This window comes from Cyprinus carpio, chromosome B21 (genome assembly GCF_018340385.1).
Source record: "Cyprinus carpio isolate SPL01 chromosome B21, ASM1834038v1, whole genome shotgun sequence".
NCBI lineage: Eukaryota > Metazoa > Chordata > Actinopteri > Cypriniformes > Cyprinidae > Cyprinus > Cyprinus carpio.
In genome coordinates this window covers 5,927,856-5,955,758 of record NC_056617.1, presented here as the reverse complement: position 1 = coordinate 5,955,758, position 27,903 = coordinate 5,927,856, and the positions used below count along the sequence as shown (strand labels likewise).

The window sequence follows — 27,903 nt, the reverse complement described above, 5'->3', positions numbered from 1 at the left end:
ATGCATTATACAAAGTATGATATTTCACATTTAAATGGAGTATAAAATGAAGATAATGACATAATTTGGTTATTCTAACATGATTACACAAGACAAAAATAAAAGCAAGTGCTGTGAGCCTAGAAATGCCATCGGTAATGAAATAAAGTTTGATTACACTTACACTCCAGGATAATTAAAGCTAAATCAGTAAAGGTTAAAACACTCGGAGGGGTCCTAATTAGGCCCGAAGTGGGAAAAAGCCTGAATTTGTTGTCTCAGTAAACAAAAAAACCCCCAAAACAAATCAGTACATAAGATTACACGAATGAGTTAAACCATCAGCTGAGTCATCACAATCAAGAGAATGCCAATTTTACTTCCCATTAGACTCCATAAGATCCAATATTACCCAGTTTTACAACGCTCATTTTCATTATGTGTTTGCATTCTGGCATAAGACTATCACTGAAATCTTGTAAGAGATCATTTTGGAGGTAAAAATAGCATAAAAAATAGCAGTGATTTCAGCAGCGAAGGTTTCTGTCAAGCGTCACTGACTCTGCAAGTGTTTGCAGACTGCAGACATTCTCATTCAAACAAACAATTAGCAGACTCTAGACAGTGTAAACAAGATCAGATATGGACATACAGACGACTGACCATGCTTTGATACATTTATAATCGCACGCTTGAGGTGTGAGCACTTGCTGAGTCTGCCATCAATCCATTATAATCAGACTGCCCCACTAAATATTATGAGTGATACATTTAAATGTTAAATATAAGGCTACATTTATTTGATCACAAATACAGTTAAAACAGTACAATTTAACATTAAAACATTACAATTTAAAAGATCATTGTTCTATTTGAATATATTTTAACATGTAATTTATTCCTGTGATGCGAAGCTGAATTTTCAGCATCATTACTCCAGTCTTCAGTGTCACATGATCCTTCAGAAATCATTTTAATATGCTGATTTGGTGTTCAGTTATTATTTGTTACATTTATTAATAATGGTTCTTATTATTAGCAATCTTGAAAACAGTTTTTGCTGCTTAATACATTTGTGGATACAAGATTCTTTGATGAACAACATTTAGAATAGAAACTCTATAGAAACAGACATGTTGTAACATTGCAAATGTACATTTTAATTTAATATTCAATTTACTGTCACTTTTGATTATTTGAATGAGTCTGTACTGAGAAAACAAAAACAAAAACTCCCTTACCCCAAAACTATTTTCAATACTGATAATAATAATACATTCTTGAACAGCAAATCAGCATTTTAGAATGATTTCTGAAATATCATGTGACACTGAAGACTGGAGTAATGATGAATAAATTACAGAAAACAATTCTTTCACAGTTCTGTAATAATATTTCACAATATTATTGTTTTTACTGTATTGTCATTACATAAATGCAGAATGGTGAGCATAAGAGACTTCTTTCAAAAACATTAAAGAATCTTCGGCGGCAGAGTGTATATAAAATTGAACAAGTCTGTTATTCATCAGATCAGACAAGTCTTAATAAATCTGAACTGCATCTCTGTTCTGAAATAAATTTCTCTCAGCGATCTCCTGATTGGTGTCATTATCACAGAAGTGTAGCAGTGGGAAATGAGCTGGAGCAGGAATGGGAGAGAGACACAGAGAGAGAGACTGCTGGCGTTCAGTGCTCTTGATTATTGGCGTTTAAGGGAATGGTTTACAGCATATAGGTCTGAGCCGGCTGGAGTGAATGGATCCTGGAGACGTCTCTATGGGTGCCTAGCAACAGAGAGGGGGAAATGGATGTTGTCATGGTAGCTCAGTTGGCCCTGGGAAGTCACATGACTGCATTTGCTCCCCAGGCTTCCCATGATTCCCACAAAGAGGGGTTCTGGTTCAAAGGGCTGGGGCAGCCAGGACCACATTACATCATCCTGCAGGAACGGCCCACCACCTCCTACCCAAAACACAAAGCCCGGCCCGTACCTCTCTCCCTCTTATCTCATCATCTACACTAAAGAAACACTAACAGCTGCCCGGCGGCTTTCATTCTACAAATACCTTCCAAAATCAGGTTAAATGGTGAGTGTAATAAAATACAGGTTTGTTTCTATAAGATTTTATCATGTTTGCTATTGTGTGTGTGTGTGTGTGTGTGTGTGTGTGTGAGTATATATATATATATATATATATATATATATATATATATATATACACACACACACACACACACACACACACACACAAACGTGTGCGTTTTTGTGTGTGTTAATTATTTATTATTTTATTCAGTAATTATTATTATTATTATTATTATTATTATTATTATTATTATTATTATTTATTAAGGATGAATTAAATTGATCAAAGTGACAGCTGTGGAATTTATAATGTTAAAAACAAATTTTAAACAAATGCTAATCTTTTGAATCTTTATGTCTACGTGTATATATGCACATACATACATCATACATACATACATACATAACATTTTTAATATCGTATTTAATAACCAAAATAAGATTTTTATTTCTTAAAAAAGGTCTTCTGACCTTTCAATCCATCAAAGAATCCTAAAAGAATTATTAAGGTTTCCTGCTATCACAGTAATAAATTACATTTGTACTTATATTGTAATATAAAATGTATATAAATAATAATAAAGAATATCTACTTTTTTCCCTTAGTTTTTACTGTATTTTTGTCAAATAATTCAGCGTAAGATACAATATAGGCCTACATAAGATACAAACACATACAAAAAATCTTACCGGAAGCAAACATTTTGAACAATTGTGTAGCTATATAAATATAAAATATTAGGTCATATTTGGCAAGTATAATATGAATGGAGACAGCAGTGAGGATTGGAGAACAGACAGACGGGAAGGATACGATCTGTCCCTGGAAACAGCACTGTTCCTCTTATAACTTCTCCAAAGATACAGCCTACAGACCACATGTCCACTACAGCACACACAACAAGCATGCAACACACAAACAGACACTCAATATAGGCCTACCACATAAAATCACACATGCACTGTGTATTTCAATATAATAACCGGATTTACAATGCTGCATAAGCAACTCAGATGCTTGATTCAATAAATTCCAATGGAGTTAGTCATTAGCACGTTGCTAAGCTAACTGCTTGGATTCATGTTTTTACAAACCTGGCTGCAGTGCAGTCTAGAATATCCTTTGTGTACATACAAACCTGCCACTGAAATTTTGCAAAAAGATGGTATTTTATGAGAAAGATGGTTTGCTGTCTCAATTTCAGAAGAACCTTTCACATATATGCTTTAAAATGCTATCTGGTCAGGCAGCTGAACAGATTTATAAAGAGTACTGACTGAGAATATTCAAAGTGACATCAATGACTCCATTTCTTTCGAAATCTGACTTATGAACTCACTCTGGCAGAGAGAGATAATGCAATCCTATATTCAAGTATTAAGTATTCTAATTTATTATTGAACGAGGAGATTAGAGCCGTCTATGTTAACAATCTAAAAGAGGTTAGCAGAATGTGATAGAGAATTATTTTATTTTTTTGCATATCAGGTGCAAAGTTAAATGCAACCAAAGTGAAGATGTTAAATACGGTTACACTTTTTTAAGGTGTCCTTGTTACAGTGTAATTATACATTTAAATACTGAGTAATTAACTAACTAACTATTAATTAACTACATGTACTTACTTTATGGTTAGGGTTAGGATTAGGGTTATCTGCATGTATAATTAATTGTTATAATAATAGTAAGTACATGTAACATGTGTAACAAGGACACCTTAAAATAAAGTGTTACCTTAAATTCAGGCTTTGCTAAAGCATACCCTGTAGATTCTGACTACGTAAGATGTATTGGTGAAACAGCACAGCAAAAAAGTTCACTCAGGCATGTGTTAATGAGTTTTTAAAAAGAACCAAATAAGCCAAGCTTGGTCTACAGGATCGATACCTTAATTGCAGTTTGGAGAGCTGAAAACAAGCACTGCTCTTCTACTGACTTAACTATAACTACAATTTAACTCTCTAGGAAAACAGCAACCGAAAGCAAAATCGCTAAATAAATGAATAAAGTTCAACCTAATGAGTGACTGGAGAGGGATTTCTCTAGTTCCACTGTCTCTAAATGCCAATTAAGCAAGAACTGCTTCCCATTAAGGGACGAATGAATACAGTGTGCTGAGGAGAGGTGTAAGGCCGCCACATCCGACTCAAAAACACATCAGACAGTGATCTCACAGTATCTTAATGAACATAATCTTCAATATTCGTAAAGGACTGAAGGAAATGAGGGGAAAGAGCGAGTGTTATAAAGTGAGAAAAAGAGATTCAAACAGCATATGGATCTTGAAGCTATACACCTACAATACGAAAACATGAGCAAAACCTGCAGGTTAAAAGAATTAAAGAGGTAGTCGATTAGTTATGCCTGGACAGATGAACACTGGTCCAGTCAGGTGGATGTGGACCACAAAATCATGAAAAAATAAAATAAAATAAAAAAATAGTACTCATAAAATGACTTCTTACATTTTATATATATATATATATATATATATATATATATATATATATATATATATATATTATATATATATATAATATATATATCGTGATTAATCGTATCCAAAATAAAAAGTTTTTGTTTACATAATATATGTATGTGTACTGTTTATTTATTATGTATATATAACATATAACTACACACATATGCATGTATATATTTCAGAAAAAGATTTGTATATATTAAATATATTTATTTATAATATAAATTATATGAATATAAATATAGACATGTAAATACAAGTAAATATTTAAAAATATATATTTTTTATGAGTGTGTATTTATATATCATAATAAATATACACAGAACACACACACATATTATGCAAACAAAAACTTTAAAACTATATATAATATATATATATATATATATATATATATATATATATATATATATATATATATATATATATATATAGTATATATATATATATATATATCTATATATATGTTAAATATTATTATTATTACATATTGATTGTGCGTCACTAAAAAGTATAAGAAAAAGTTCCAATTAAATACAATAAAAAAAATTAAAAAAAACTTACTGTTTTGTGTGGAATGAAAACATATTCTGTCTTTCAATCTATTTTGAGACTAAAATATAACACTGTGCAATTTATGTAGTATTAAGAATTATGCAGATTAATTCTGCTAGATAAAACTGCAGATCTGCTCATGAAGGATACAGTCCCTGCCGGGGAATAGGATTTTGTGGCGCACCATTTCTCCCATGATGCAACCAACTGACCAAATATCCACTGCAGGCACAGAAGCGAGAAAAAGAGAGCGAAGGAAAAAAAGAGAGGTTAGTGTTTGCACAAACCGTCATGAGTGATGGAAAGAGAAAGAACTAATAGAGCTGATTATTCCACAACTGCTCAGATCAAAGTTAGAGCTGGGGACAGACCTCAGGGAGGACCATCTGTGGCAGGAAATCCATAGCCTGACCTCTCTCTGCTTCCTCTATAATCTAAATATACACACTAATATTTTGGTCCTTAGGGTATAAATGTGTTTTTTGTGTTTTCAAGCAGTGAAATCTGCTAGTGTTTCAGAAAATTAACAGCAGGTGAGCAAGAAATCTGAGTACTGAACTAATTTTCCCAACCTCAAATCTAAAAACAACATTAACTTTCATCCAATTAGTCGGCTAATTTTAACACATTTGTAGCTTCACCTATACATAAAAGCTGTTATTTAACACAATTTTCCTTCCTGTATTTCTGTATATAATAAAACAGGACATTTACACAACTTCTGTTTTTAAATAGCAAAAAAAAAAAAAGTGTTACATCTGCAAAACCACAGCCAAACAATGTTCTGAATACTACTCTTACTAATTTCTAAAGTATATTACATATGTACTATGAGTAGTATGTAAATATTGACCAACTACTGTATATATTTCTAGACTCATTATTATACTGTTCTGTCAAAATGTAAAACATTTTTACATAAAATAACCAAATTTAATATCAAAATGAAAACTTGCTGAATTAACTATGCAATGTAGTATGGTCATGTGACCACAATATAACACGCTACCGGTTGAAATCTTACTTGTTGCATAAGCTGCACATACCAAATAAAATACTAAAATAATTTGCAGACATAGACTAATAGCCACAGAACTCTAATTTTGATGTCACTGGGTCTATAAAACCCAAAATGTAGAATATAGTGTCATATAGTTAGTATAATATAGTTAACTTTTAAAGTTTTGGTAATTTAGTATGTGTATATAGTATGCATACTATGATTACAATGCAGATGTTAACCAACTACATCTTTTTCTTGACTCATTTGAATAATTTGATAAAAAATTGGATTAAAAATGCTAATTAACCATATTTCATTGCAAAATAAAAATGTACTGAATTAAATATGCAATGTAGTAAGGTCATGTGACCACAATATTACATGCTACCAGTTGAAATATTACTTGTTGCATAAACATACTGTGGCACATAACTACTAAAATACTAAAATATTGTGTAGATATAGACTAAAAGCCACAGAACTTCAATTTTTGATGTAAAAACCCAAAATTTTGAATAAAGGCTTATACATTTATTAGAATATAGTTCAATAAGAAATTAGGTAATTTCTGAAGTATATAGCATGTGTACTATGATAGTAATCGGCTACATAAAATACATCGCTTTCTTAACTCATTTGAATAATTCTGTCAGAAATTAAGACATTTTTATCCAGAATTTGATTAAAATGTAAAATAACCATTTTTACTTGCAAAATGAAAATTCATCGAATTAAATATACAATGTAGTAAGGTCATGTGACCACTATATAGGGCCTATCGCACCACTTTTGTTCCAGAACTAAATGTACAGTACTAAAGTACTGGGACGATTTTGGGCGAACTATTTCCCAGAACCATTTAAAGGGTTGCACAACTTGAACGCAACTTACATCGTAATTACGACTTACCTAATTGTAAATAAAAACTTCCCAGGAGGACTTGAACCCATCAATAGCATAAAACATACTGCTTTACATACTAAATACTAAAATATTTGGACACAAAACTCCACTTTCACAGGGTCTATAAAACCCAAGATTATAGTGTTATTTAAAAAGTTTTGGTCGATCTACATGCAGCCCTGTGATTGGTTTACCGTTCTCCTTGTAGCCCATGCCCAGGATGACCTCCGGGGCCCTGTAGTACCGCGTCACCACGTAGGGCGTCATCATAAAGCTAGTGCCAGCGGTTCTCGCCAACCCAAAGTCCAAGATCTTCAGCGTACAGTCGGATTTCACCACAATATTGCTAGGTTTCAGATCCTTAAAGGGAAATATGGGTCATGGTGAGATGACGATAAGAGTTTTGGTAGGAGTTCAGATTTGATCGACTATATAAATTAATAAAAAAGACCTTCCAACTTAAATTGATCCTGCTGTGTGTATTCATGTTTCTCACCCTGTGGATGATGCCGGCTGAGTGCAGGTGTTTGATTCCACATAACATCTGGTACAGCAGGTAGGACATCCTCTCGTGGTCCAGTTCCATCTGAATCACCTGGCAAAGGTTTGCATCCATCAGCTCCATGACCAGGTAACTACAGAAGAGAGAAGAAGGAAGGAAGGAAGAAAAAGTGAATTTCACAGGATAGACAACAGCTGCAGTAACTGTCCCTGTGGTTCTGTCATATTACATCAGCATGGCTTCATTCATTCTTCCTTATTGCACAAAAGAGACTGCTGTGGATCGATGTGGATCTTTACAACCCCTTATACAGAGAAAATACTTGTCGGCTGATGACAGTCAGCAAGAATACTAACAGTCAATAACATTCTGCTGAGTGCTCAAAAACCATAGCTGCAGATTTATGGATTAAACATCATATTTGCAATTTATTTTGTTTCACGAAAATCCAAAACACACTTGAGTTAACACTCAATGAATGAAAGTACACTATATATAGCAAACTATATGCTAAAAATGGTTAGAAATAACTGTAAAAAATACTATAGAATAAAAAAGATTTACTTTTTACATATACATATAATTGTTATTATTTATTATAATATTAACTGCTTCATATTTATATTATAAGCAAAAATCGCAATTTAATTTGCTTCATGAAAACAAAAAAATCACAGATATTTACATAATATATAAAATAATTTAGATAATATAATTATTTATTTATGTAATAATTTATTATAATTATAGTTATTTATTATTATTATTATTATTATTATTATTATTATACTCTATACTATTAAAAAGTGAAGAAAAAAAACTTTATTATAATGAATAATATCCCTATTTCTGTGTGGTACATTTATTTATAAGCAATACACACACACACACACACACACATATATATACATACATATATATATATATATATATATATATATATGTAAAGATCAAAATTTGTCAAATTTTAACATGACAAACTAACTGTTTGTTTTAGATTTTGTCTGACCACAATTCTGAAGCTAGTTTGCTGATTTCTAATCATTTAGTCTGCATAAACTCACGTCCCATCCATCTTAGCACTCAAATGATCCGGCTGCGACTGAGCAGACATTTCATACTCGACATATTGATCCTGCTCTAGATTAAGTCCACACAGCATGCAGAATAAATCAAGGCATGGGGGGCATGAGATTCAAGTGTCAGAGACCAACCAGAGAGCAAGAGCATAAACAACTGCAGCTGATCTATCACCCTCACTCTGCAACATCACAGCGCTCGTATCGGGACCCTGCATAAGCTCAAACACCACCGGGCATGCTGTTATTAACCTGAAATATCATAAATTACCTTACTCTAGCAGACTGTGCAGTTTTTCAGCAATTGTTTATATAGGTATTGCATTTAATACATCAAAAACATTTACATTTTAATAATGTTTATATGCAAGCACTTTCAGCAATAAATGTCCCCTTCTCTTTCTGATAATATATTTCTTTCCTTAGGTTAGTTGGATATATACATATATACAGAGACAGGTGTGCTTACAGCATAAATTTGGATTCAAAGTGGCTTATCCAATCAGATTTCAGAGCCAGACCTACGATTGTTTTTTTTTTTTTTTTTTTTTAACATTAGCTGTAATCAGTTTGCATTCAGATGTTTTATATGATATAATCAAATGACTTCATGTCTGGAAAATCTCCAAATGTTACTTACACATCTAATAACTCCAAAAAATACTTCTGTGTTAAGAAAACAAATAATAAGATGATCATCAGGAGAAAAAAATAAAAGAACAACATTAATAAATGAAGTTATGAAGTAAAAACAGAAAATATAAATATATAAGATAAAATCTAATTTAAAATATTAACAAAAACTATAAAAGGATATCAGTGATATATCGAATGACACCAAAATGACTAAATAATGACCCAACCATCATTTATCTATGAGCTATTCCTTTAATTACTCATTTAGAATGTGTGGGTAAACTTTGCTCATGTTATTTTCCTCGAAAAGAGACTGGAAGATCCATAAAAGGACTGTCGATAAGAGGTGAGGATGATTTCGTATTTCTGTCACATCCCAGCTGTCCTTTATAACCCCAGTCTCAGACAGAGACACAGAGAGAGAGAGAGCGAGGAGGAGGACAGGAGATCTGGCAGCAGCATTGTGAACCCTTCAGTTGCCAAAAAAGTGTTTCCTCTCTGTCTTTTAACACTATTACTCCCTTTCTCTCTTACTTTGTCATTCATCATCTAATGCTACCGATCTCTTGTGTGCCGTGCAAGATGTACACAATAATGTTCATTATGGCAGCCATATAAACAGAAGTCTCACTTTTTGTATTAAAGGAAACAATTATTAGCAGCATTTGCCATCAGATGGGACAACGGGGGAGAGATATTGTGATCTGACACTCACGTTTTTGTGATTGACACATTTCATAAGCACCAGCTCCCTGTATGCTCTCTTGGCGTGAGTCTGGTTCTGAAAAGGTCTGCTGAGTTTCTTAATAGCCACATTTCTGTCCAGGACGGCATCATATCCAGCACTGCCAGAGAGAGAGAGAGAGAGAGAGAGAGAGAGAGAGAGAGAGAAAGTATATTAATTTGTAGGAAAACAATGAGTTAGTGAGGAGAATGAAAAATATTTAAATGTTTAATCCACATTCAGAGTGAAATTCAACACATATCACCATAACCATTGGCCAAAAAACAATTTTACGGACACAAAGTGTTTTTTTTTTTTTTTTTTTTTGTTACAACTTATGAATGTCATAAAATAAACTAGATTTGCATTTCCACAAAGATATATTATTGTTTGCAATAAATAAATAAATAATGTTAAAATTTGTGGGTAATTTTAGCTTTTACATTTTGATTTTTAATTTTATAAATGTTTATAGATGGTTTAATACACTGAAAGAAAAAATGATGCTGAAACTATTTTCACTCAGAAATTGCTAGTAACTTTCACAATAAAAAAAATAACAAAAAATAACTAGCTTTAAAAATAACAGAAAGTAACAAATTGAATTAAATGTTGAATTAAATAAAACAGTAGGAAGACTGAATTTTTTTTTTTTTCCAACACAACAAAATAAAATAAACTTTATTTACATCTACACCAAAAAAAAACACAACACACTGTTTTTTACATTACAGTGTGGATATAAGAAAGAAAAGGTCAATCCTAATTCATTATGCAAATAAATGCGGGAAAGAAGACCAATCACAATTCAGTATGCAAATATATATATTATAAATACATATTTTGGAATTTACAGTATATTGAACATTCTATTCATGTGAGTTAATGTTTTCACATTTATTTATTTGTTTGTTTGTTACAAATATTATACAAAGTAAATACATGTATAAATATATAACATTCAATTAAACAAAAATAACAAGCAATGAGCCCCAGGACATTTTATGCTATCTTGCATGTACTGTAAAAAAGACAAATGTATGTCAATCACAACAGGAACAGAGAGAAATCCAGTAATGTTGTTGACTTCAGGAAAACCTTCGCTGATCAGTTGGTGGAAAGAAGCAGAGTATAACTCTCTAATAGCAATATGAGGAAAGGGTTAAACCTGGAGTCACTCTCTCTTCTTCTCTTTCTCTCTGCTTTCACTCGCCACCCAGGAAAACCGTGCTCATTAACTATTCAAGAGCCGCAGCTCTCCACAGGAAAATACAGGATTAGAGAGGGCCAAGGCACTCAGTGTGTGTGTGTGTGTGTGGCTTCAATCCCAAAGCACTGCAGAAAACAAGGTAGCCAATGGCTCATTGTGATATAACACATTAGTGTTCTCTAATAAGTGAAGGCTGATATAAATTGTATTTAAGGAGTTAAGCCTAGAAAAAATAATGATGAACAATTCAATTTCACAAATAAAATTGTTTCTTCAATCAACAAGTATACCTGCAGGCCAAAGGGAGGCAATAAATTAATTTTTTTAGAATAAATTAATCACAATAAAGCATTAATGAATCATAGTGGGTGGTGCCCATCTCAGTTGTTTCCTGTCTTTTACTTTGAGGATTATGGGACATTAAAGCCAAACAAGCATAAAGTTCCGGAATGATTATTTTATAAAATATATTATATATATTATAAAATCAGGAATGATTATTTGAAAGCTTGAACTATCCGGAAAACATGTAATAATTATATGTACTATATATATATATATATATATATATATATATATATATATATATACACACACACACACACACATATACATATACATATAATATATATATATTACAAATATTTTAACATGATACATTTTAACGTTACTACATACTTAATAATATATTAATATTATAATAATAAATAAATCACACACACACACACACACACACACACATAGGCTGTATATGTATACATATATATATATATATATATATATATATATATATATATATATATATATATATATATATATATATATATAAAGAAAGAATATAGAAGAGATAAGAATTATATAAGAAAATGTAAAGAAAATTATATATTAATACACACACAAACACACACCTGGAATATATTCCCCTCAGCGTGGCAGTAAGAAAACCTGGTAAATGCAGCAGCAGCAGTATAGCCGTTGGTTGAAAGCACTATATTTTTTACGACTGGACCAGGTACAAGAAGTGCTACCTTGTGTTCTGAAAGCTGCCGAGGTTTACGACTGAATGCTTCAACCCACAAGGCTGCTCTTTAACCATGTTGACATGCACTGGTAAAGGCTGAAGTGGCATTGTTAATAAAACATGACTCACACAGGTCCAGGAAATGTAATGACTGAAAAATGAATTCCTCCTGTAGCACCCCATGGAGCCACAGACTGAAAGTTGAAATTGTGCCATGTTCTACAGTCAAAACTGACCTTCACTCTTTTAATCCCCAATAAAAACCTTTTAAAAAGCCTTCTGGGTGAATAAAACGTGAGTGCTTGGGCACTTGTCTGTTTTCAATGCAACCTTTTTTAAATCCTCCACACTGGACAACAACTCAGCAGCCAAAGCTTTATATTTACCTCTATATAATAGTCTGAATTAAACTTGAATAAGGATCTTTGATTCACCTATGGATTATTTGAGGCAACAGTCAGAGCTGCAGAGTTGGTTGTACAGCAGATGGTCAAAGCAGAAGGGGGTGAGGTACACCAAAACAGTCTTTCTAGGAGGGGTGAGGAAAAACCCTACAGACGAGGCATACACAGTGAAAGAAAACCTGAAGTATACGCTAAATCAAAGTGACACTTCAAAAGAAATTGCAAATAAACCACACTGTAAAAATTATATTTTTGAAGAATGCTGGCATATATTTTAGAAGAAAATACTGTTTTAGTCTTTCTAATTTAAATTTCTGAGTGGAGCTGAATTATACAATTATTTCAGTCCACTAGAAAGTAAACCAGGTGATTTTAAGCCCTTAAGATATTCTCTCAGCTGCAGCAGGAAAGATTCTAAAGCACGTTTTTGGAACAGAGAACTGATGTGTCCATGGTAATGGCAGTTTGAGAGATTTTTTGGCTAATGGCGGCTGTAGATGCCCATTTGTGTCAAAGATGATGTCACGGCTGTCTCTCTAGGTGGATAATGCATTGCAGCATTGCTCTTCAAGAGCCCTGCCTACAGGCAGCTGTCACAAACCAGACAACATTTTAACTACTTGAACACCACATTTCACACTCCAGCATAAAAAACAGTTTGTATGAATAGACCTGACATATAACCACAGACACTATATCACAAATAGGATATATCTACGGAATTGCTTGTCTAAAAAAATATTATGCAATCATTTTCTCTTTGGCATATATCTGAAAATATTATTATTTTTTCTAAGAAATACAAAAGTGTCAAAACTTAATTTCTATCTAATGAAAATGATAATTGGTAAATAAATTCATAATGATAAGCTCCAAAAATGGTCACAAAAAGCCACTTACTTCTGTATGACTTGTCTTCCCAAGTTACACGATACATTTAAATGAGAAACAGATTGAAATTTAAAGGGATAGCTCACCCAAAAATGAAAACACAAACACGAATATTGTGGAACACAAAAGAAGATATTTTGAGGAAGGTTGGTAACCAAACCAAAGTTTCCAAACTTCCACTGTATTTTCAAACAAAATGCAATGAAAACCACAACTGTTTGGTTACTAACATTCTTCAATCTTCTTTTATGTTCCACGGAAGATGGAAACTCATACAAGTTTGGAATAATACAATGGTAAGTAAATTTTCAGCATTTTTTTATTTTTGGGTAGACCATATAGGAATAGTTCAACCAAAAATTTTAATTTGCTGAAAATGAACAAATTGGGAGAAACTTAACTATACTTCACTTGCTCACCAATGCATCCACTGCAGTGAATGGGTGCCGTCAGAGTAACAGGTTTGTTTTTTTACAAACCCGCAGTTTTTCACTTCATAAGACGTTAACTGATGGACTGGAATCATGTGGATGTGGATTATTGTGATGTTTTTATCAGCTGTTTGGACTCATTCTGACGGCACCCATTCACTGCAGATGATCCATTGGTGGGCAGGTGATGTAATGCTAAATTTCTCCAAATCTGTTCCAGTGAAGAATCAAACTCATCTACATCTTGGATTGCCTGAGGGAGATTGAGTTTTCAGCAAATGTTTATTTTGGGTGAAGTACTCCTTTAAATCTTTATTTGCTGAGAATGAGTAAGACATCTGACATTGCTGACAGGATTTTATTCCACTAAAAAATAAATTATTAAAACTCTCCAGCCATTTTTGCACCACTAAAAATCATATATTTTTTAAATTAAATACATTAAAAATCATGTTCAAAAGTACTATAATCAAAGCACAATACATCTCACACCCTAAACCAACTCTAAGCAGAGAAGAAGTGGAAAAGATGACAGTCGTAGTGGAGTTTGGTGACAGCCTGGTGAAATTAATCACAGCCTGGTGTAATTAACTTGACACTAAGTTCATCACAGTGTTCAGCCCCTCTGCCAGCTGCACAACAGTTTGGCTCAGAACCGTCCTATCAACTTTTTTGTGTTCTCATTATTTTTCTCTCATAAATGGCAGAGTCTTTGTGGCCTGTCATACACAAGACATGTAAATAAAAGGTGCTTTTTTTGCTGAGAGTTCATACAATCATCAAGCTATTTTCAGAAATGAGTACTAGAGTATTGCTCATTGCATATTAGAGCTAATATAGTAAATAGTCATTTTATGCATTGCGTATGCATATTATTATACAATATGTACACTACTGTTCTAAAGTTTGGGGTGATTAAGATTTTTTTTGTTTTGTTTTTGAAAGAAATCTCTTATGCTGAGGCTGCATTTATTTGATCAAAAAGTAAAAGTGACACAGTAAAACAGCGGTATTGTAACATATATTTTAAAAAAATAATGAAATAACTGTTTTCCATTTGAATGTATTTTTACATTCATTATTATTCTATATTATTATTTAAATTTATTTCTGTGATGCAAAGCTGAATTTTCAGCATCATTCCTCCAGTCTTCAGTGTTACAGGATCCTGCAGAAATCATTCTAATATGTTGATTTGCTGATCAAGAAACATTTCTTATTATTATCAGTGTTGTTGTTGTGCTGATTACTATTTTTTGTGGAAATTGTGGAAATTTATAAGATTATAAATATTGTTAATGTCACTTTTGATCAATTCAATGCATCCTTGCTGAATAAAGCATGCAATACGCAACAATAAATGTTCAAAACTGTGGTATTTAACTGTCACAACCACATCACATTGCATGTTTTTTTCAGGGCAATGTGTCGAGTTAATGTAAAAATATCTTTTGAGTGTCCAATCAATTAATGAGCCAAGGAAATATTATAAACCATGATTGAAAGTGGAGGGTTAAACTGAGCGCATTTCATTGGGAGATATTATTAATAATAGGACAAATGTCTTGACCTACAGCATTTATACAGTGCACAATATACTTTCTACATGAATAGAGTGAGCAGTGCGGACACAAAAGCTGACTTCAGAGAAACAGAAAAACAAGGCAAAAAACGTATTTCCTCCACTATTTGGGTACAGAAAACCCGAAGGAGTCTGACAGCATCCTTTTGCTTCTTTTGAATTTGCCTTTGTACTGCATAATGTATTATATAATACAGAACGGATGCTTGTAATGTTTTTGGGCAGTCTGTTTGTTTTATAGATATTTGTATTTACTTGTATGTTTACTTTCTTGCTACACATCTTTTTACCAAACATCCAATGTAGGAGAGAGTTCTGCAAGGTAAGAATCTGATTTTCCAGCACACGCAGTCAGGAGATTGGTGTGCGAGTATGGTGTGGTATGATAAATTATTAGCGGCCAAACCTTTAGCAGCGGCACGATGCCAGATGCTCATAGCTCTGACTATTACTCTGAGGAAAAGAGCACTCCGTCATCTAAATATTCAGCAAGTAGCTTTCCAACACGGACTGTGAATGATATGATGGATCCATTTAATAACTCTACAGACCCAGCTAGCAAAAAAACAGAAAAGGTTTAAGTCATGAAAATGTTGTAATAACCTAACCTACTGTACATGCTTAATAATATGACAATTATTTGTTTATTTAATGTGTGTATATATATATTATATATATATATAATATATATATATATATATATATATATATATATATATATGAGATATATATATATATATATTATTCCAAAAGTTTTGCCGGTATGAATTTTTGCAGAAATGTTGCAAACATTATCAATATCAGTGATAAAATGTAATATCAAAGTATGTTTTATAAGTTGTATCAAATTAAATTCAAATTAAATTTAATAATCCATCTATAAATTCTCTTTCATTCACAGCTGTCATAAATTAATCTTCACAATTAACTTTCAGTAATTGACCTGGGATGGTAAATTGCCAGATTTTTGCATAGATTTGCTAGTCAAATGAAACTTGAAATGAAATGAAACTTGAAATAAAAAATTCAATGAAACTTGAAATGAAATGACACTTGAAATGAAATGAAACTTGAAATGAAACATGAAATGAAATGAAACTTGAAATGAAATGAAACTTGAAATAAAAAATTCAATGAAACTTGAAATGAAATGACACTTGAAATGAAACATGAAATGAAATGAAACTTGAAATGAAATGAAACTTGAAATAAAATGAAATAAAACTTGAAATGAAATGAAACGATACTAAATGAAATAAAATAAAATAAAATAAAATAAAATAAAATAAAATAAAATAAAATAAAATAAAATAAAATAAAACCTCAATTGTTGTTGTTTGATTTTGTTTGGCATAGAAGTCTAGGAAATTTCACAAATTATTACAAAACATCAGCAAGTAATGCACTGAATTAAACACGTAAACTGATAGACTGAAATATAATTTTTTTGTAAAACATACTCCAATAATTGTTATAATTTCAAATCAACACTTTTATAGTGTCTATGCATTTTTGGTAATCAGAATACACAAACTGAAAAACATTAATTGTGATTTTTATTTCCAGCCTTTAAGCTTTTAATGTTTTTATAACATTTTTTAAAATACTACAGCAATATAACCTAACCACACCAGTTTTATCAGGGCCTGAGGAAAACATATGACTTTGAGGTCCTTTTAAACTATCCTTCTTCTCTCTCTCTCTCTCTCTCTCTCTCTCTCTCTCTCTCTCTCGGGGATCTCTCGACGGGTCTCTCTCTCTCTTTCTCTCTCTCTCCGGAGAATGATGTGGCGTTTGTTAGGCTAATACAGCTGCCATGCTACATCATGTGACTGCTGCTGAGGAGAGGAAGCTAAATTAGATCAGGGTTGTCCGTCCAGCAGGCAGGATAACTGCAGCCAGCAAACCAGAGAACACATCAACAACATCATTAACAGTCCAGTCCTGCCTCCCTGCCTTCTCCGCACAACCGAACCGCTGCCACTGAAACTGAGATGCAAGGAAAGAGGACTGGGGGATGGGGAAAAGACAGGGAAAAAGGAAAAGGGAGGGCCACCTTGATCCAGATCTCCCATAATCCCATAGGCAAAAAGTCTGTGACTCAAAATTCATTATAAAAATCAAAGGGTTTGGTTGCTGGGGAGCGCAACGAGCGCAACTCGGATCCAAGTTGGCTACTGTCTACTGGGAACTGCAATTCAACCTGCCAAGAAACTTCCAAATATCGCTCTTAAAATTCAAAACCTCAATCAGGAAGATGTTTGAGAAGCATTATGCCATATGGACTTATTTCACAATAAAAAGACACTACTCACCACACTATTCCCTGAGCCCCAGAACCGATGGGCTTTAGGTTTTGGTACCGTTTGAGAACCGTGAAGGTGGAATCTCCTACTTCCACACTGTAGAACTGGTTGTCCACTTTGCTTTTACTCATGTTGTAATGCTGGGCAATGTAAGAAACATCAACTTGTTTGCCAAACCCCTGGATGTGGAGAAAAAAATGGATGTATGAGCTGGAGGAGGATGAACATCACAGAACTTGGGTTTAGACAGCTGATATAAGCACTTGTAAGTCTATTATTTATACAAAAAGCACATTCATAAAGTCATAAAAATCAGTTTGAGTCACCTCAATAGTGATATAATAAACAATGTGAAGAGGTATAGATAAAACTGTTTATCTTCTTTTCATCAGCTCAGGATATGAAACCCAATGTAACACTATAAACCTACAGATGAGTTTGCTTAAATGGTTTGTAGATAAATAAATGACTGCAACGTGATATTGCAGCTTTATATTTAGGTCAAAGCACACACTAGGCAAATCAATTAATATAATTAAATGAAATGAGGTGTCACAAATGAGTGAAGACAAATATTGCATATATTACTATATGCAATTTGAGATGATGCAAGACTTTATATCTACAAGCCTGAAATAAGAATATAAAGACTAGATTAGAGTAGATTATCTTTTTATAAGTAAGATACTATTAAAGTTTTTATTATATAACTTCTTACTACTGTACTAAGATAAAAAAATAAAACTAGATAAATAAACAACTAACTAACTAACTAAATAAGAACTATATTATTTATCTGAAAAAAATTGTTGGGAAAGTTTTTCAATACTTTTTTTATTTTATTTCAAGTAACATTTTTTACTTTCAGTTTTAGTTTTAGTTAACTATAATGATCCTGCTATTGTGAGATAGTTTAAAATAAGACATAAAGTCTCATTTTGAGATATAAAGTAACATTTAAGTCACAGATGTGACATAAAGTCACTATTTCTCACCAGTGTGACTTATATTTCACAATGTGGCTTTATAGCTCACAGCAGCAACTTTATATCTCCTAACTGCAACTTTATTTCACACAATTGTGAGATATAAATAAAGCTGCAGGGGATACAAAATTGTGTATATACTAACCCATATCATTTTAGTTTCGCTACTAGAGGGAAGACTATTTTTTCTGTGCTTGGCTGAAGATCTCATATAAGACTATATTAAGTTAAACGGTCAATGTTATGAGAGCTCTGTTCATTCTGGAGCTCATGCCAGCGTTGGCACAAGGGCCAGCGGTGTAATCGATTGTACTAACACATACTCATTCACATACTGAATATATGCGTGGCCATACCAAGAGAGGAAGCTGTCTACATAATTTCACAAGCTAAATTTTAATTAGTGAGAGAGAGAGTAATATGTGTGTATGTACTGTACGCACTTCATAAAGTCTATCTTCATCATGGGAGTCACTTCTCACTGCAGTGGCCCCTTAATAAACTGAATGGGCTAATTTGAAGCTAATGAGCTTAGATTTGTGGTAATTGTGGCCTTTTATTAAGGATTGAGCGCATAGAATGCTTTGGTTTGGTTTGGTTTGATTATTGTGGTGAAACTAGTTCCATTCTAAAACCTGTTAAGCTTCCTACCGAGATGGCATTATAAGGCAGAAACTGTAAATAGTATGAGAAATTAATAGCATACAGAAATATTAACATTGTCATTTTTTTACATTATGTAATTTTTTATATGTATTAACTCATACACTACAGGTCAAAAGTTGGACTCATTAAGATTTATGTCTCTTATGCTCACCAACGCTGCATATACTTAAAATACAGTAAAACAATATTATTGTAAAATACTATTACATTTATAATAGCTTTATCTATTTTGAATCAATTCAGAGTCAATTCTCCTGTTTCCCAACAGAGCTGATACACTTTTAGGGATATGAAACACAGGAGTCAGTTGTCATTTAGTCATTTATCTGAAGTGACCACCAGCACACTTACTACAGTGACAGTCCCTGTGGAGTACACAGAGGTTAAGTGTCTCGCTCAAGGACACAGTGTTGATTCATGAAGGAAGTTTCATTGTGTAAAACTATGCATCATTATTATATTGTGATATACAGTATGAATGTTAATGGAAGCTTGTTGGGCCATTGGATAAAAAAAACAAAAGGGGTAACTGCAACTTTTTTCCCACCTTCCTAAGAAGAAAAGTCAGAATTGTGAGATCACAATTACCTTTTTTTTCAAGCTGTAAACTCAGAATTGTGAGGGGAAAAAATTGAATATTCAGACTTTTTTTTTTCTTAGAATTGCGAGTTTATGTTTTGCAATTCATAATTGTGAGAAAAAAGTTGCAATTACATTTTGCAACCTTGTTACAATACAAATGTTACAATATAAATCAGATCAACAAAGTTATATTGTCATATTGTCACAAGTGAGTCAGTCTAGAGCTCAGAATTTAAGGAAGATGTACATCTATAAATTAAATTTATATACTCACCCTTATGTTATTCCAAACCGTTTTTTTTTTTTTTTTTTTTTTTTTTTTTTTTGTCTATTCAATGAAACTTAATGGAGTGCAAAACAACAAAAGAATAGAAATTAGACATTTTCTAAATATCTTCTTTTGTGTTCCACATACTGAAATTTAAGTCATTATACAATAAAAAAGCAAAAGTCACTTTGCCAAGAAAAAAGAAAGAAAGAAAAGAAACACACACACACACACACACACACACACACACAAGGGTGAGTAAATGATTATATATATTTATATTTTATATAAATATATTTTTTTTCTTTTAATTTGAATGACGCATCTTTATGACAGCATTGATTTTAGAAAACACTTGCATGCATATTTAAAGTAATCTTAAGATGTCCTTAATGCATTTTGGGAAACCCAAGTCTGAATGGCTTGGAATGCTGAAAAGAATTGATCCCGTAAGCTGTACATCTTCCTCAAGGGCTCAGACATGCTGTCACCAATATTTGTTTTAGACAATGACACATCCATAAGAATGACGGACAGAATGGAAGTGAATGAATACTCTACCTTTTAATTTACCTGTATGGAACACACACCTGACAAAAGGCAATCTTCACATCCAGGACTGGAGCACTGCAGTTATATAAGAAACATCTGTTCATAAATACCTGAAACACAGGAATTAAGAGTCATGATTAAAAACTGAGTGAATAAATATAGCAAGAATTTGATACTGAGGTAGTAAGATATTTAATTTTTGTTCTGTAAAGCTCATTTCATCTCAAAATGACTTGGTTTCTCAAGATGTTTTTGGCAGATAATGAAATGTGCTAAAAGAGAGAAAGCTGAGATGATAAACAAACACTCTTTTTTTCTCTTCTCACATCTACCATCTTCATTCTGTCTCAGAGCCCCTGCCCTGTGGATATAACAGCTCTCAGCACGCTGAGGATCTATGCATTAGAAAAGGCTTTCCAAGAATAGTCAGTGTCATCCAGGAGTCAAAGACAGTATGGTAATTCACGCTGATTATTTCTTCCGCCTGCTCTGCTCTGTTTCCTGTTATTTTTTTTCTCTCAAGGGACGAGGAGGAGCTTTTGGTAGGCACTATGCACCCTGCCTTTTAAAGATACTGAAGCCCTGTGGATACAAGTGTTAAATATTCATTAGTGTTTTCCAGACTTCATATCAGCCAGCTGTAACAAAGAGATCAATCCATATGGATGCACAGCAATATGTGAGTCATTTTAACGGTATGAGATTTTTACATTTATTTATAGGCTGTTATTACTGATTTTACTTGGTGTCAGTGTAATGAAAAAAATATTAAGATAAATTTATGAAGTGATAAAAATGTAGAAGTAGTAGTATTTCGATATTACCAATAATAAATAAAAATTTGACTTAAAAAAATCTTACAGACCCCAATGTTTATTATATGTTTGTTAATACTTTTGTTTAAAAAGGATGCATTAAAACGATCAAAAGGGACAGTATAGATTTATAATGTCACAAACCAATTATATTTCAAATAAATGCTGTTCAAATGAACTTTATACAGTATTCATCAAAGAATCCTGAAAACGTTTTAAAAAGTATAATATTTTTACTAACATATCAAGCAGCAAATCTGTTATTATTATTAATAATAATAATTAATACATTAGTACAATATTAATAAAAAGAAGAAATGTTTTTTGAGCAGCAAAATTCATAAAAAACAGCTTTGCCATCAAAGGAATAAATTACATTTTACAATATATAAAAATAGAAAACAGATATTAATTGGAATAATAATGTGTAATAATTTAAATATTTTTAATATGTAATATATGTTACTAATTTTTGTATTTTAATCAATTAAATGCAGGGTGAGCATAAGACATAAGACATCTTAAAAAAACAAAAATATATATATTGCATAATATCTAAAGCATCATCTATGGTTGTGCCTTTGACGCAGATTTGATGATGGTTGGATGTGTGAAAACAGCACTTGCTAGGATGTTCTTGCTGGTTTTGAGTGGCAGTTTACAGCTGTGTGTGTAAATGGCATGAAGTGAGTGCCTACAGCTCACGTGTGTTTGTCAAATGACTGACATTAACAGCACCGCTTTCATTTCCTTTTCACAGCAACCGCTGAAACACACAAACCTGCACTGCTTCTGCGGTCCGCTCAGAGACAAAGCGCATTATGGGATACCCAGCAGCTTTGTGATAACCTTCATATTATTGATTAAAACGAGTCAATATGATGAAAAGAATGATCCAAAGAGAAGAGCAAGAGAGCTTAAATAGCTCCTGCTTCAGTAAAATTGTTGGTTCCACTCCTTAATTACTATTTTCTCTCATTATTTGCAGTCTGAAGTCAGTTAATGTTCTAATAACAGTGTAAACTTCTGATCAATACAGAGGCTTCTTATAAAAACAAGCAACCGGCATTAGAGGAGTGATTATTTTGCTGCTTTACCACCAGTGTTGGGTAAGTTACTTAAAAAAGTAATCCACTACAAATTAGGAATTACTTCTTTAAAATTGTAATTTGATTACATTACTGATTACTGCATTTAAAAAGTAATCAGATTACGAATTACTTTACTTAAGTTACTTTCAAGTTTATTTACTTTTCAAGTTCAAACCTAAAAAATCCACTGCAAAGAGAAACTCATAGTTCTTTCATTAATGTAATACTGACAGAAAAAAATACATAAGCATTATTTTTATAGCCTATACTTCCAATATCAACAATTTTTTTATTTTTTTTGTAAAATAAAGAAAACAAATTGGGTGCGCTTTCTGCATTCTCAGTTTCCGCGAATATCTTCCTGATAACAGTCACTAAAATGAACAAAAATGACATGAGAAATACAGTAGGCTATATCTAAAGAAAGCTTTAAGTGTTTATTATTAAATGAAGTAAGTCATGTCAAAAACAAATATTCTCTAATAAAATAATCCGTATGAAACCAACGCGAGGTACAGTCTCTCCCGTCTGAGCTCACCTATATCACATCCACGCACATCGCACGCTTTAAGATCATCACCCATTCGAAAGCAGGCTTGAGACGCGCGAACATGTAAATGTCCCCTCCGTATACAAAGAAAGATTCAAGTTCATCTCAGCTACTTTTCGTTTTTGAAAGAAGACGCACTTCTTAAGGAATAATCAATTGTGATGCTGACGAATGATGCTTAATGCAGCGAATGATCTCATTCTGATAAGTCATTTATTTTTACTTATTAGTGTTACTGTGACATAAACTTGTACACATTCACTTGTTGAACTTTTCCCAAACTATAATGCCAGACTAAAATATTTTGAGTGCAACATTTTGAAATATGATTCATACGAATTGAAATACGACCTTTTATTTCATCTAAATGTTGTAGGACTCATCTGCATTTAAGCTCACATTGGCAGGGGGTTTATTAAAGGGCATACTGACCTGCAAAATATGATTTTTAAGTTCATAATTTTTAACACTGAATTTGTAACTTAAAAGTAACATAAATTTTATTGACATACTGTAAGTAACTGTAATCAAATTCCATAAATTTTAAATGTAACGCATTACTTTACTGCGTTGCCAGGAAAAGTAATTAGATTACAGTAACTCGTTTTTGTGTAACGCATTATACCCAACTCGGTTTACCACACATACTTCATGCAGCCGATATCGCAAGGGAATGTCTTTCACAGGTTCAGCTTTGTCACCAATTTTAAAATTACAGTTTTCCACATTTAATCAAAGCAATGTGCAATACCTCTTCGGAGGTATTGAAGATTGAAAACATTATATACATATAAATGCAACACTCATGTGTAATGAATCTTGCAATGTCCTCATTTGTTTTGTATCGCTTCCTTCAAACCAGAGCGATTGATTCAAACATTTTGCCAGTCTGTTATTGTGGCGGCAAACCAATACTTGCATAGAAACAAATTAATTCTTAAAACTGATTTTGCAAAAACAGAACTCAGCTCAGGAGACACACAGCCATCGGTGAGAACATCCTTGAACAGATTTCAACTAATGACACACAGATTTTTATCACACACAGTATGCTAATGAAATACAAAGTCTTGAAATACTGAGGAGTTGCTGTTAGCAATTTTCTGTATCACAAGTGGCGCTTTTCAAACAAAATTGAAAAAAATAACACTCTCAAATGCTCCCCTATCTGATGGTGTTCATCAAAAACAGATAATATAGTCAGTCATTTTGTGCATGGTATTCCAACTTACAATTTACAATTGTACATACAAAAATGGAAATGTTTTTCCTCTGCATTTTTGAAAAGTTTTGCGTACAGATGCCAATGTTGTCAAAAAGACCTCACGTCACATGGATCCGCAAAAATGAAAAAACAAAAACAAAAATTCTATGTACTCTGCATGCCAGGCCAGTAGATGGCGATGTCACTGTGTAAAGAAACATCATGCGAACACATATGCATGCACAATGTCACCGTTTTTCATAAAAACAGCCCCTTACAGTCACATTTTACTATCCCTTTTTATCAAAGATTTTTGATACTCTGGATCCATTAAATCAATTGCTTCATTAAATGATCCACTGTTTCAAAGGGCTTGAAACACCACAGGCTTGAGGTACCTGCTGGTAAAAAAAACATGTATGGCATTGGCACCTTTTACAAACCAATTGCAAATGTTTTAATATTAAATGTAATATTTAAATAATTAAAATACCAAATAAATATGAAGGTTTTGTAAAATTTGTTTTGTGTGTTTTTAGGCAGGGCTTGGCAAACTAGGTCAATTAATAGAAGCAATTAAGTATATTTTTTGTATTATACACGTGCAAGGGTTCACAAGATAAATGCAATACAGTGGCGAACAAACTGAATTTTAAAACGTTTAGAAAGTAAGGTTTGATAATACATGATGTAACAAAGCACCAAGTCACACCACTGATTCGAACCAAAACAAACCACTGATTCGGGGGGAAAAAAACACTGATTTGAACCAAAACAAATCATTGATTCAAAACAAAACAAACCACTGATTCTAACCAAAACACTGATTTGAAACAAAACAAACCACTGATTCAAATCAAAACAAACCACTGATTTGAAACAAAACAAACCACTGATTCAAAACAAAAAACTGATTCGAACCAAAACAAACCACTGATTCGAAAGAAAACAAACCACTGATTCTAACCAAAACACTGATTTGAAACAAAACAAACCACTGATTCAAATCAAAACAAACCACTGATTCAAACCAAATCAAACCACTGATTCAAAACAAAACAATCCACTGATTCAAAACAAAAAACTGATTCGAACCAAAACAAACCACTGATTCGAAAGAAAACTAACCACTGATTCAAACCAAATCAAACCACTAATTTGAAAAAAAAAAAAACACTGATTCAAAACAAACCATTGATTCGAAACAAAACAAACCACTGATTCAAACCAAATCAAACCACTAATTTAAAAAAAAAAAAAAAAAAACACTGATTCAAAACAAACCAACAATCCGAAACAAAACAAACAACTGATTCAAAACAAAAAACAGATTTGTACCAAAACAAACCACTGATTCAAAACAAAACATTCAGAAATGTTGTTTCAAGAGTGCCCATCACTTTTTTGAGTAAACAAGGATATTCAGAGAGAAAAAATAGAGGATGGGACTTTAAAAAGTTGATGTTACATTCCAGTATTTTTGAGGGGAAAAAAATAGACACAAGACCAGAGACAGAAAAAGGCCAGTCTATGCTGCTCAACACCCTTGACTGAAAGGTTGTGTTTACAGCAGCACTAGCTATGAAAGCTGCTAATATAAAATCACACCATATCAACACTCTCACCAAAAAATCAAAAACAGAACAACGAGGATGTGTTTGTGATTTTTAATTATCAATATATTAAGAAAATAATCTTTTACATTTTCTGAAGAAAACATATTGCGCCAACACATGCTAAACATGGTACCATGAGTTTTTTAGCATGTTCTTATGCAGTTGCTATGGTACTGCAAAGGCTTTGATTTGATTTGATTTGTCAAACGAGCTCTCACATATTCTGTTCCCTAGATATGACTCAGGTCTCTCCTTTTTTCAGTAATAACAGTGATGTTAAACTAAGCAAATCCAGCTAATGAATGGATGGTGTTATATACGAGAAAATGGACTTTACAAAAATATTAGAAAATCAAATACATCCAAATCCCATTATTCTCCACACTCAACATCACTGGTGTGGCATTTAGTGTGCATCAAATCGACACAAGTTTTAAAGTCTCCACAGCAACATGATCTTGTTAAATTAGATATTATCGACTGCTTAGATCAACTGGCATTAACATTCACACTCTCTAGCCTGCTATTCAATAAATATCTGACAGCACATAAATAGTTGAGCTGCACAGAAATATTATCTATAAAGAGGAGAATACGGCAAGGTCAGGGACGGTTGGCCTGATGAATGAGGCCGAGGACCGATGAGGAACCTTGATAAGAGAGTGATGAATTACTGACTGCAAATATGACATTAACAGACAACAGGACGCAAGCAGAGAGCAGGAACTCTGCCTTCCCAAGGGGCCCAAAAGGGCAATGCTGTGGCAATAAAACTCATGCCTGGAGATTAGAAACAGCTAGAGAGATGCACAAAAAATCTTCCTATTATGGATCAAGTATAGCTTCTGGATAATACAGAATGGGTGAGTTTAATAATGCTGGATTGCAGGTAAAGCTCTCTTGTGCATCGACAGATCTATTGAGCTGGATAGGGTGCACAAGATATTTAAAGGTGCTGTATGTAAGATTTTGACTCTACTAAAGCATAAAAATACCATAATATGTTTGCAGATATTTAAGAAACATGCTAAGTTAACATACTTGTTTATCTGAAAAACAATGCTACTGTCAGTTATTCTCCTTTGAAAATGTACATTCCGTGCCAGAATGTCGATCTTTGTTATGGTTTTTGAAACCCGCCCACTGCCAGTTTACCCAATTGTATCTCGGCACCCCAGGTTGCCAGTTGATGGAAAACACCGCATATTTCATTTCATTCATCATCAAGTGCGCTCGTTCCTGTTTGTGTCATCAATCTGGCAACCTGTGTGTGCGTCAAGTCTGAGGAGGAGGGGAAGAGTGAAAAAAACCCTCTCCAATATTTTGAATTTGGACTGTAATACCTAGTTCAACCACTCGGTGTCAATCCTACATACAGCACCTTTAATAAAGTCCATCTTCAAACCTGTCAACAGAGTGACGTGAAGGTAGTAGAGCTGGTTGTTATGCAGTGTTATTATAGGTAGCTTAACCTAAAACCATTAAAAATGACATAACTCGAAAACAAAATAATGAAATAAAGTAAATTATATACAGTATATATGTATACACACACACACACTATTAATATTATTCAGTTTAACTGTACTAAAGTAACTAACACCAAAACAGAAATAAAAATTAATAAAAGCTATATCAAGATTTAAAAGAAAAAAGAAATCATAAAAACAAAAAACACAACAAAATTACAAAAAATTAACTAAAATTAAAATTACAACACTAACTATAAATATAACACTATAAAATAGTTCAAAAGTTAGTAAAAAAATTTTTA

At 32.7% G+C, this 27,903-nt stretch overlaps 1 protein-coding gene across 1 annotated transcript in view; it reads right to left on the bottom strand.

The window, feature by feature from the left end:
* The window catches only part of LOC109101277 (mitogen-activated protein kinase 10-like), a 61,657-nt gene that overhangs the window by 15,489 nt on the left and 18,265 nt on the right, over window positions 1–27,903 (bottom strand). The window contains exons 3-9 of the mRNA XM_042748463.1: window positions 20,892–20,963; window positions 17,809–17,978; window positions 9,945–10,075; window positions 9,235–9,292; window positions 7,510–7,648; window positions 7,208–7,373; window positions 5,258–5,329 (exon numbers count right to left, since the gene is read on the bottom strand). Of these exons, the coding sequence (XP_042604397.1) occupies window positions 5,258–5,329; window positions 7,208–7,373; window positions 7,510–7,648; window positions 9,235–9,292; window positions 9,945–10,075; window positions 17,809–17,978; window positions 20,892–20,963 (808 nt within the window). The remainder of the gene's footprint in view (window positions 1–5,257; window positions 5,330–7,207; window positions 7,374–7,509; window positions 7,649–9,234; window positions 9,293–9,944; window positions 10,076–17,808; window positions 17,979–20,891; window positions 20,964–27,903) is intronic.